At 35.8% G+C, this 12,622-nt stretch overlaps 1 protein-coding gene across 13 annotated transcripts in view; it reads left to right on the forward strand.

Moving 5' to 3' along the window:
- LOC129942174 (uncharacterized) overlaps positions 1 to 12,622 on the forward strand; it is a 180,589-nt gene that overhangs the window by 84,288 nt on the left and 83,679 nt on the right. For 5 of the 13 annotated variants that reach the window (XM_056051005.1, XM_056051003.1, XM_056051004.1 and 2 more), the window contains 2 exons: positions 232 to 332; positions 4,821 to 4,895. In XM_056051005.1, coding sequence (XP_055906980.1) covers positions 232 to 332; positions 4,821 to 4,895 — 176 coding nt within the window. The remainder of the gene's footprint in view (positions 1 to 231; positions 333 to 4,820; positions 4,896 to 12,622) is intronic. The other 8 variants (XM_056051008.1, XM_056051014.1, XM_056051007.1 and 5 more) reach the window with 2 other exon arrangements.

Consider the following 12,622-nt stretch of genomic DNA (forward strand, 5'->3'; position numbering starts at 1 on the left):
ATATGTGTATTTAAAATGATACACCAGGGCGTATACGCATTCTTTTTTCTTTTCTTATTTTGTTTACAGCGGGACATTTTGAATATATTTTAAACTTGTTCAATAATTTAATATTAAAACAATATAATTTTCAGGGTCAATGTGATAAATGTTATCCTTTTAAGCTTGACTTTTGTTAAGAAAAGATTTTATCTAATTATTTCTTTACCTTCTTTCTTTTTCTTTTTATAGATTTGACGAATCAAGTTCGGATAAGGAAATTCTAGATCATTTATTGCAGAAATCTCGTTATGACAAAAGACTCCTACCACCAGTAAATGGTGAGAAAATTGGTATACAAAACACATTCATACTTTTTTATATTGAAAACAAAATAAAAAATATGTTTGTTCTGTTAAATTTAAATAACATTATTTTAAACAAAATGTTTGTGTTTTAATTAATGAAACATATGAATATGAGATATAAAATTATCATTCTTTTGAAACATCGCTTGTGTTAAATTCAAAATATTGCATTGTATTTGATGTTTTTGTAGTATATTTTCGTTTTAAATTTTTAATGCGTTTCAATGCAAGAAAAATATGTTTTTTTTTTAAAGAAACTTTTGTGCGTTCTTTGCTGAACTTTCATTTTAAAACTTAACAAAACTTTAAGAAAAACCTAATATAAAATAGATGCTGAGATATGACATGGTGATATTGTCCTTTAAAATGATTATTTTTTGCAATAAGCCCTACTGTCATTTAAGGAACATCAAAATGAATTCAATACAAAATTGATTTTTAAATTATTTTCCGTCAAAATATTCAAGATTTTATTTTTACTTTAATAGTAATTTGTGTTGCTTTATATAAAAAAAATCGGTTGTTGTACTTACTTACGAGTACTTAACTTAAAGTGGTGCTACAGTCTGGGCGGACCTAAGCCTCAACCAACATGCGTCTCAAGCCAGCTCGGTCCCTAGCTAGCTGTCTCCAGTTTCGCACGCTAAGTTGGTTGAGGTCTTCACCCACCTGCGTGTGCGACCTGAGTCGTGATCTTTCTCTACTGCACTTTAACTCGGGATTGGATTCGAAGACCTTCCGGGCTGGAGCCTTGGATATATTCGCTCTACAAAACCTAGCCATCTAAGACGTTGGGCTTTGATCCTGTTAACTAGCTCAGTGTCTCTGTACAGCCCGTACAGTATGTCTTTGAACCTTCTCCTCCCTTCTACATCTATGCATAAGGTACAAAAAATCATCCGAAGAATTTTTCTCTCGAAGCATCCTAAGACGCTCTCATCTTTCTTTGACAGGGTCCTGGTTTTAGCGCCATAAATGAGCATCGGGATGATGAGTGGCTTATAGATGGTGATTTGAAATGCTCGAGAGAGGACCTTACTTCTCAATTGCTTTCTATTCTTTGTTTGATTTCAGCGCTGGTGTCGTTGTCTGAATTTTAGCGGTGCCTAGGTAGACAAAGTCCTTAACTACCTCAAAGATATAGCTGTCCATGGTGACGTATTGTCCAAGACGTCGTTGTTCAATGTCCTTTCTTGATGACAGCATAAACTTGGTCTTGCTCTCATTGACCACTAAACCCATCTTCTTCGCTTCCGTAGCAATGCTCAAAAACGCTCTACTGACATCACGCTTTGATCTTCCAAAAATGTCAATATCATCTGAGTATCGGAGTAATTAAGTAGACACTTTATTACAAAGCAATGTTGAAGAAGTCGCATGACAGTGCATCGCCTTTTCTAAAAAATTGTTTGACATCAAATGCATCGGTGAGATCTTTTCTTACCTTGATAGATCAGCGTGCAATCTCCATCGTCATTCTGCACAAACGGATAAGTTTGACAGGGATTCCTTACCATTGCTTTGCTCTTCCCTATGAATACTGTCATACGCGGGTTTAAAATCGATAAAGAGAAGGCGGGTACCGACTTGAAGTTACTTGGTTTTTTCCAAGATCTGCCGTAGTGTGAATATTTGGTCAAAAGTGGACTTTCCTGGTCTGATGCCACACTGATAACAACCTATCAGGTTGTTGACAAACGGCTTCAGAAGTTCATATAATGCGGCAGAAAGGATCTTATATGCAATGTTAAGGAAACTGATGCCTCTATAGTTGGGGCAATTCATAGTGTCTCCTTTTTTATGTATCAGGCAAACTATGCTGCGATTCCACTCATCGGAAAAAGTGGTAGTTGTGTTTTTATAAAATTATCAAATATTAACAAGAATATTTTGTACAAGATTAAATTAGTTAAAGTTAATGTCCCCTGTTTCCAAGATTTTTAGTAGTTTTTCTTTTCATATATTTTCATTTTCTGTAAAAAAAATGTTTCTTGGATTTTAACTTATTTCGATTTTAAGCAATTAATGTTATAATGGCAAAATTTTGTGTTTTTAAAATATTTGAGCAACAAACTGGAAACAAAACTATCAGCTCAAATATCTTACGAACAAAAAATAGTAATATTTACTTACTTGGTGAGCCTGGCCGAAGACTCACTTTCAAGTCATTGCTGCTGAAACCAGACCAAATTTCTTTAAATTTAGTTCTCCAACTTGTTTGGTTGTGGGCCGACTCCATCCAGTTTGGCACTTCAAGGCGCTGGGTTTCCGGGTATACGCCACCCTTCCAGAGGAAAAGTGGTCGTAAAAGTTTCCTCCTTCCATAAAATATACCACAAAGGAGTTTCCGGACGAGATCTTTTTACTTTTAAGTGCCTCATTGTCATAATTCATTGTTGTACCTCATCCAGAATTGTCCCTCCTTTTTCCGTAAGAAAAACTAAGTGCTAAAAGCAGATAATCTTGAAACTTTAGGATACAAAACAATCAAGGCCTGCTTGATAAAAGGTATTTTTCCTTTGGAAATATTCGGCCATAACTTCCTTGAAACCCTGCAAGTTTTAAAAACCTTACACCTATTTACCAACATACTTAAGAGGCTGATACAGTCCTGTGTTAACTAGGGTCTCAGCCAAAAAAATTCTTAATCTAGCTTGGGCCATAACTAGATGCTTCACACTCCAATTTGGGAGATGTCACTTTCCACTTGTGCGCGTCACCTGATCCACGGCCTTTCTTTACTGTGCAGTTCTGGGTTTGTGGATTCAAAGACTTTTTGGGACGGAGCATTGATTTTCATGCGTTCTACGTGATCCAGCTAAAGCAGTCGTTGGACTGCTTTAGCCCAAAGAAACAGCGGTTAGCAGGAGCAATTGTTAGTTTGATCTCAGCGCTAGTGTTATTTTCTTTGTTCATAGCGGATCCTAGATAGACAAAGGCCTTGACACATCTGTCGATAGTGACAGCATGTACTTTGTTTTGTCCTCTTAAGCCGTTAAACCCTTTTTGGCGCCTCTGCCCCAATGATCACAAAAGCCCCATTGACATCACGGTGAGTTTCTCCAATTATGTCAATTTAAACAACATATGCTAGTAATTGGACTGACTTTTGAAAGATAGTGCCTCTGGTGTTGATGTGGAGGCGTTGTACTATTCTTTCAAAGACGATGTAAGGGAAATCACAAAACAGCACATCACCTTGTCTAAAGCCTTTGACATCGAAAGGTTCCGTTAAGAGCCATTTTAATAAACCTTTAGTGAATTATCCTGCTTAACCATTTTCAACCAATCCTCTTTAATATGTATGTTTTCCAGAAATGCGTTGAATTCTATTTAAGGCTTTAAATAGTCTATTTGGGTTTCTATGTCTATATCAATAGTCTTCTTTAGGTTTGTTTGGACCCTAGTTCTTTCACGAATATATCAAGAGAGGCATGTTTCTAGGGCTGCTGTTGGAGCAGTCTTGATGGCACTAGTAATACTTTCACATGTTATTTAGCGTCTTGGATTACTTTTTTAACGCTAGGTTGATTCCTGGATTGTTTTTTTTTAACATCAGGTTGGATAAGAAGCATTAGGGCAGCTCATTAAGGCAGCTCCTTGTCAAAGTACGTTGAAGATGTAAACTAGTCTGAGTAGTGGTCATGGTCTTCTAACTTTATTTTCGATGACGAAAAAGTGATAATGACTTCATACCAATTTTATATGACGACAAATGATAAATCTGATGAACACTTAGAAATTAGTTTAACTCCTCAAATAGCTCAAAAAGTCACTCACCAATCTTAAAATGAAAACTTGGCTACATCATCATTTGAAAGTGGAAATGTTCCAGAATTTCTTTTACTTTAAATGACTTCTAAAACATTGTTTTCAGTATTAAAATTTACCTCGTGCAACAAAGAACGTACAAAAGTATATCTGTAATCCCACTTCTGATGCTCGTAATCAAGCATTATGTCTTTTCTTATTTTCTTTAGTGTTCAAAATATTTCCTTAATTCTTTTTATTTTGTATGTTTTAATTTTGTTTGTATAACAGTTCTTGAAGTAATTGAAGTAGAAGCTTGTTAGTACAAAATTAGATTTTCTTAATTGCTTTATTAGAATAAGTCCCGCCCCACTGTAGATGTAGTATTGTCCTTCTTAAATTTCCGTCATTTTTACATAAATGCTCCGTACTTTTATTGATATTATATTATTGATTTATTGTTAATTGCCTCTTTTGGTATACCTTCGTAGAAATCACGTTATCTCATCACTAAAAATTAATCCTGCAAAATGTTAAATTCTCCAGTTTTATGTTCGTTCCTGATGATAAATAGATAAATGATTATGATTATTGACTTGATGATAATATTTATGTTCGAAATTCATGTGCATTGAATTTTATACATTTTTGGAAACAACGAGAATTTCTTTTTAATTGTTTTGCTATCGTTCCCGTTTTAATATCATGCAACCATTTTTCCAGATGAAGACTTCTGCTGTGGGTTGTCATCGCCGGAAAATGCGAAAAATCAGTCTACGATGAGACCACACCATCGCGGTTCGTTAAAAAAAAACCATAAAATTTAAATATTAAAAATAAAACAAACTTTTCTCATTATTTTGTTGTTAATTGTTATCGCACTTAATTTTCAATCTTTCTTTCTTTGTTGTTGTTTTAATAATTCTTCAAGCAGAAAAATATTTTACACTGAAAGAAAAAAATGTTTGCACTGTAAAAATTTAAATCACTAAGAGTAGAAACAAAAATATCGATAGTAATTTATTCTTACTTTTATTTTTAATTTGTTGAATTTTACGTCTCCTATTTTTGGAACAACATTCATTTCACAGTTCAATAACGTCACGAGGTAGTAGAAAATGAAAAAGAGAAAAATCAAAATTCAGCAGAGAAAAAAAGGATACTGAATTTTCCATTCTATTATTTTCCACCGCCACATCCTTTTTCGATTCCAATAATGTTTAGAGAGAGATGTGGAGAGAGGAAAGGCGAAAATCCCTTTTTAGCAGGTGGATTCCGGTAGCCGTAGCCATAGCCGCAGTCCCAGTCAGTTACTGATGCTACTTGTATGAATTTATGATAAGTTTTGCAACCAATACCTGAAGTCCATGTGCATGTCCATGATGGCTATGGCAATGGCGTCCATCCAGCACAGTGTTATGAAGGAAGTAAATTTCCCCCGAGGGCATGAGTCCGTCCATCCGGGCACATTCTACTCGGCTCAGCTTGGCTTGGCTCGGTACGGTCAGGGTAGACAAGAGAAGAGCGATTTGAATATTTCAAAATGGGTCAGCCCATTTGCCATTGCCAGGAGCCGTGCCGCGCCGCGCCGCAGAGAAGTCTGAAGGAAGCCTTGCCGTTCTCGCAACAATGTAAATGTGGAAACTGGGTGCAAATAAAAGGAAGTTGCATTGTTGAAGGATATTTGTGCAGGGATTTCAGCTGCAGAATGGACTTGTTAGAGTACGGGTTGAGGTAGGGGTATAGATGATTGGAAGGTATAACAGTTAAGGCTTACTATACCTAGGCAATGTAGTATGCATAGGTAGGTCAAGTATAAGAGAGCCATAATCAATTGCATCCCCAACGAGTGGCAATTTGCTGGATGAATTTTTAAATTGTTTTCTTCATTTTAAAAAGGAAAACTGTTTAATGGGAAATACGTCAAGTGATTTAGTGCCATTTTTCACTAAAGTACATTTTTGTTGCTGTACTGCTATGATGAAAGAAGCCTGTTTTTGCGAGGTAATAATAAAGCCATTGTTAGAGTTCGTTCATGGGCAAAAATCATGGAACTTTTATTACAATGAAAAATTTATATTGAACAACATACAAATTTTAATAACTTCTTGCAATTGTCGCGTTTTCCTTTATCTGCAAAAGACTACTTTGCGATTCGTGTGCATTGGTGCATTTGATAACATAATTCTACTGCCGGAACTCCTTTTTTGGGAAAGTTTCTCAGTTGTGAAAAGACAGCTTCCTGCGGGGTTTTAAAACCATCAGGCGATGCGATGCGATTCGTTGTCATTAACTTTTAAGTTGCCTTGACTTGCTTTGCCTAGCCGTTGACAATGTTGGTTGCCAACAAGTTTGTCAACGCAATTTGGACTTTTTTTGTCTCTACTGCTTAGCTACGCATACGTTTTAGAATAATTGGAATTATAGGTATGCTTTTTTTTATTTAAGAAACAAAAATAAAGTAAAACTTGTGCATTTAGGAGAAGTTAAGTAGAATAAACTTTCTTGTGGCAAATTTACTTTTAGAGACTTTATTTGTTTGAGGCATTTACAAATTGAAACTTTAAAATTTACCACAGTTCTCACTTTTGGTGAAGAATCTACTGTGGAAGTTTTTAAATCCAAGTGAGTGAAGGGTCTTTCCTTAAGCTGTAGAATCAAGGATTTAAGATGATTTCTTAAACAAAGGAAATAAGAGATTTAAGCTTCGAAAATATTGGTGTTTATTCAATAGGACTTGGTTAAGAGATTTAGCAACTGTCAAGCAAATAATTCATTTGGAAGGTTTCAAAATCATTATACGACACAGAAAAAGTCGAAAAGAAACTTGAAACTTAAGACATTTTGAAATTATGTGAATTCAAGAAGTAGTTTTTTTTAAAGATAATTCGTGATGATATTTTCGAAAAATTAAATCCTTGCGTATTCAGTTTAAATATTTTCATTATTTTATAAAGTTTCAAAAAAGCCTCATTAGTCTTATACGAACCAACAATCCTTTGAGACTGCACTCGCACTTAACCATTCCTTTGGCAGAGTACTATTGTCGGGATATAGGGGACGTACAGTTTTAAGCCAAATCCGGACGGCTACTATAAGAAGACACTTTTTATGACAAGAATTTCTCTTAAAGGATTTGTCAATTAACCGCAAGTGGTAGTAACCGTGAAAAAAAACATAGGCAGGGTTTGAACGCAAGACTTCTGGCATGATAATATAACGTACTAACCATCTACCCATGTTCCTTAAATCTGACCCCAAACTCGGTTTCAAAATTACCATGAAAAATTCAATCGTATTTTTCAAAACCATAGAATAATAATTTTTGATAAGAATGAAAAAAACTGTACATTCAAGTCGTTACAATTTCATCCAATTAGATCAAATTTAGCAACGTTGCTAAAACTTCTACTAAAAGATTCATTAATAGAGGGATACCGCTAGGTGGTGTTCTATAACCTCTCCTCTGAATTTTGGTGGTAAATGAAATCATAACTGGTTTAGATGTGGAGGGTTTCAGAGTTTAGTAAAAAGCTATAAACCGCGTAAAACAAAAGTCCAACGTTCAACTTGTTTGTGTACGAGCGGATTGCTTAGCACGACCCCATCTGTGGCTGCCCAGTGCCTACTCTACTTAACAACTTGTGATGCACTTAGCAAACAAATAGCTTTAAGCTCTTCTATTTGCCTCAAAACTTCAACACAGTGGATGGATTAACAACAAATTGGACACTCCGTAACTTCTAAGTACTTAGAATCAATTCTAAATCACACACACTACACCATCATCCAACTGCAATTCGAAAGATTTCTTAGATTTGTATATACCTTCCAGATCTTTCTGGGAGGTTAGGGCGGTCCTGGAAGACGAGTCAATCCACATTTACACAGATGGGTCAAAAATATTTGAAAGGGTCCGTGGATATGTGTACTCTAAACGACTGAAATTAAATATCTTACTCCAGTCAGGTCACTATCAAATCTTTTAACTCTTTCTCTACAAACTCTATTTCAGTAAATAACTTTCGATCATCTCTAATGGAGATGGCACAACAGTTAAATGTTCATCTTTAGTGGGTGCCGTCCCATAGAGACATAAGAGGAAAATGTAAAGAAGATGAACTCGCCAGAAATGGTACAATACAAACCATTCTACTACGTTTGGCTAATGCTAATGCTAATAAAGGACGTAGTAACCAGGATGTGTCGCATAGTTCTGCTCATAGAACATAGCCGTGTGAAACTGGGGTAACATCATCTTAACTCTCCTCACTCTATCAAGGATAGCAAATAGTGTCATTACTACACCAAGACAATTATCAGCTTCGCGAATATTTTTCGTACGATTTTTAACCTAAAGAACCCCGACAATCCGACGAGCTAACCTTTGGCCATGCAAGCATGCCGCGGTAAGGAAATTGGGCACCCATACACTTTACTGCCAGGACAGCTTTGGAGTCCCTGTAAGCTCTGAGGCTTACTGGTAGTGTACGGAGTGTATGGTTTTAGGGGTTTGAAGTTTTTTTTTTCATCCCTCACTCGACAACATTTCGAGGTACGTTACACATTACAATCCCTACATATAAACTATTGCTAATGCGAACCTCTATAAAGAAGGCAAACATCAGCTTCAATAACATCACCACTTGTCAGGTCGCCAAAAACATGAAGCCTACACTAAATTTAACCGGTCACTGTCTAATAGGAAAACACGTACCTATGGGAATTGTTCTATAACGATCTAACCGATCTTAACCATATTAACATAATCAGTTTTTCACTTTTCGAAAGGGACTCAAACAGTTTTTTTATTGAGCTTAGAAGAAACCTTCAATATTCATGTGGTATCACAATTGGCCATTTAACTAGCCTAAGTGTGTCCAACGCCATCACGGACAGATACTTTTACCTAATCTAACCTAGCAACGTTGCATTACAAATTTCAAAACAAAAAGATAAATTTGAAAATTAAAATGTTTCTTCAAGAATTTATATCAAAACAAATAAGTTATTAATTTTTTTAAGTCAGCATTGTCTTCAATTTATAATTAACTTACTAACTTACATATTTAAAGTGGCGCTAAAGTCAGGGGTAGCGCTGTGCCTCAACCAACATGCGTCTATAGCCAGATCGGTCACTAGCTAGCTGTCTCCAGTTTCGCACGCCAAGTTGGTTGAGATCTTCACCCTCCTGCGTGTGCCACCTGAGTAGCGGTCTTCCTCTACTGCGCCGTCCCTCGGGATTGGATTTGAAGATCTTCAGGGCTGGAGCCTTTATGTCCATTTGCTAGCCATCTAAGCCGTTGGAATTTAATTCTGTTAACTAGGTAGTGCCGCTGTACAGGCCGTACAGTTCGTTTTCACATCATCTCCTCCATTCTCCATCTATGCATACGGGACCAAAAGTCACCCGAAACGTTTTTTGCTCGAGGCATCCTAAGACGTTCTCATCTTTCTTTGACAGGCCCATGCCTCAGCGCCATATATGAAAACCGGGATGATGAGTGTCTTAAAGATGGTAATTTTAGATGCTCGAGAGATGAATTCACTTCTCAATTGCCTTCTAAGTCAAATTATAAGTCAGTTCAAAGAATCAGTGATTTGCAAGATTTATTCTTCGTTTGATTTCAGCGCTGGTGTCGTTGTCTGTGTTTATAGTAGTGCGTAGGTAGACAAAGTCCTTAACTACCTCGAAGCTATAGCCGTCTATGGTGACGTTTTGTCCAAGACGTCGTTTTTCAATGTCCTTTTTTGATGACAGCATATACTTGGTCGTGCCCTCATTGACCACTAGACCCATCTTTTTTGCTTCCGTCGCAATGCTAAAAACGCTCCACTGACATCACGCTTTTATCTTTCAATTATCTCAATATCATCTGCGTATTCGAGTAGTTGGATGGACCTTTGGAAGATTGTGCCTCTAGCGTTGAGGGTTGAGTTTTGCACAATTCTTTCCAGAACGATATTGATGAAGTCGCATGACAGTGCATCGCCTTGTCTAAAACCCTTTTTTGACATCAAATGTATCCGTGAGATTTTTTCCAACCTTGATAGAGCAGCGTGCATTCTCCATCATCATTCTGCACAAACGGATAAGGTTGACAGGGATGCTAAAACTAGACATTGCTCTGTAGAGCTCATCCCTATGGATGCTGTCATACGCGGCTTTAAAATCTATAAAGAGATGGTTCGCAGCTCTTGGGTTTTTCCAAGATCTGCCGTAGTGTGAATATTTGGTCGATAGTGGGCTTTTCTGGTCTGAAGCCACACAGATAAGGACAAATCAGGTTGTTGACGAATGGCTTCAACGTTCAAGTAATACGGCAGAGAGGATCATATACGCAATGTTAAGGTGACTGATGCCTCTGTAGTTGGCGCAGTTTAGAGGGTCTCCTTTCTTATGTATCGGCCACACTATGCTGAGATTCCACTCATCGGGCATGCTTTCTTCCGACCATATTTTAGCAGTCATCATCTGCTACTTTAAATAGTTCAGCAGCGATGCTGTCAGCTCCAGAAATTTATAATTTACGTTTTGAAAATTCTTTAGAAAAATTCGTGAGTAGAAAAATAGTTTTTTTTTTTTAAATTTAATTATACAAAGTCATTATTTAAAATGGCGTTTTTTTCTTGATCTCAAACAGTTATAAAAAATTGATTTGCTTTCTTATCTAGTCTCATAACCCTTCAAATTAAAACCCTTTTTTAACCTACAACCTATCAAATTTAAAATGCTAAATCCTTTTTCTTTCAAAGTTGCAACCCGGTTTTAATACTGTATTACTTGATGGTATTTGCTTTTATCACTGTTCGATTTTCTGTCTCGACTAATCAAACGATCGATGAGAGACTTAGTTTCGTTCATTAAAATTCTTTCTTTTGTAGGTGTCTAACGAAAAAAATCTCTATTTATTTTGTAAAATAATACGAGTTTCATTTTGGATTAAAAGACGACAGGCTATAAACTTACTTATAGCTTCATTTTGATGTTCTTATCATTTTGTAGGAAGTTTCATAAAAAAATCATGTCTGCTTAAGAAGGAGGGTTAAGATTTTGTTGACCTAAAAAATTAAAAAAGTTAAACTAAGACCCTGAAAAAGGCAAAGAAAAGGCATTTATAAAAAAAAGGAAAATAAACAAAAATACATTTAATTAAAGCAGCATTGGACTAACAAGATTTTTTTAAAGTTCTCAGGTAGCAATCTTTTTTCGGTTGAAGGAGCTCAACGGTCTCTCAACAGCTGAAACGAGTCGAACCAATCTAAAGCTTTCAACATTATTCACTTCAATGTTTCCTTGAAGTTTGGAATCCAAGTCACCGTTTATTACAGAATTTATCTCCCCAATCGTCCTTAGCCCTGTGTTTAAATTGAAAACGGCAGTAAACTTCTTCAAGACTTTCTCTGCAATGGGCCCTTTTGCTTTTTTTTTTAATTTTCTTCAATATCTTACAAAACAGGCATCTCTTCAATATTGTTAGCTTAAATTATAAGTCGATAAAGACTGTCAAATAAACCTGATTTTTGTAGGTCTATAAAATAATGTGTTTTCGGATGGACTATAAAGGTTCCATATCCTTAAAAATAGCAATCCAAGGTGGATTCTTCAGAAATATTTTTTTTTGAAGTTAGACACGAAAGAGTCAACTTTTGAGTATTGACTGCGTATGGTTTCACAAACTCTGTTTACATCGTGAGCGACACAAGATACGTGAACCATTTTCGAGTGCAACCCTTGCACAGTTTTGCCACTTTTTTTCATTTATGCGGTCCAGCGTCTGTTACGAACAACAAAACCTTTTCTCTTAAGCTTATAGGGCCGCAAAATTGTATCGAATCTTCAAAAATCTGGGTTTTGAACTAAAGATTCTCAACGGAATGCGAAAGTGATCGCATTTTTTTTAAAGCTTAACCAATTATTAGATATTTCTTAAAAAAATTTAATAAAAAAAAACAGTGAAGGCAGAAAAAGGCAACAATGGCGAAGAAAGGCAAAAAAGGACCATTGTGGCATAAAAAGGCAAAATAAAATATATATATTTGCAATCACCAGTGCTTGAAACATGTTTATCGAACGCCGATTTCATCTTCCGTTTGCCCTTAAAAAAGAGCAAAGTTAGCAAAATCCTATCCCTGGTCATAAGATATAGACCGCTAAATGCGCGAACCTCACTTTTAAGTGATCCACAATGATTCTATAGCACACAACATTTTACTGAACACTTTTTCACAATCGGCAGTTTAAGCGAACTTTTTTTAGATTAGATCAAAAGTAATAGATTAAAGTCAATGACAAACATTTAGTTTAATTGTTCAAAATAATATTTTGTAGTTAAAAGAATGAACCGGTGCGGTGTGCATAGGTTCCAAAATCGGGTCCTAAACATTGTGTTTTACTTAATAATGAACACGGTGATATGTTGATGAAATTCTGCATTTATCGTTGGTAAATTAGACTACCTTTAAAAAATGTATACATTTAAAAGAAAACAATGATAATTGTTGACTTATTTTAATTTTTTGAA

Source organism: Eupeodes corollae, chromosome 1 (genome assembly GCF_945859685.1).
Source record: "Eupeodes corollae chromosome 1, idEupCoro1.1, whole genome shotgun sequence".
NCBI lineage: Eukaryota > Metazoa > Arthropoda > Insecta > Diptera > Syrphidae > Eupeodes > Eupeodes corollae.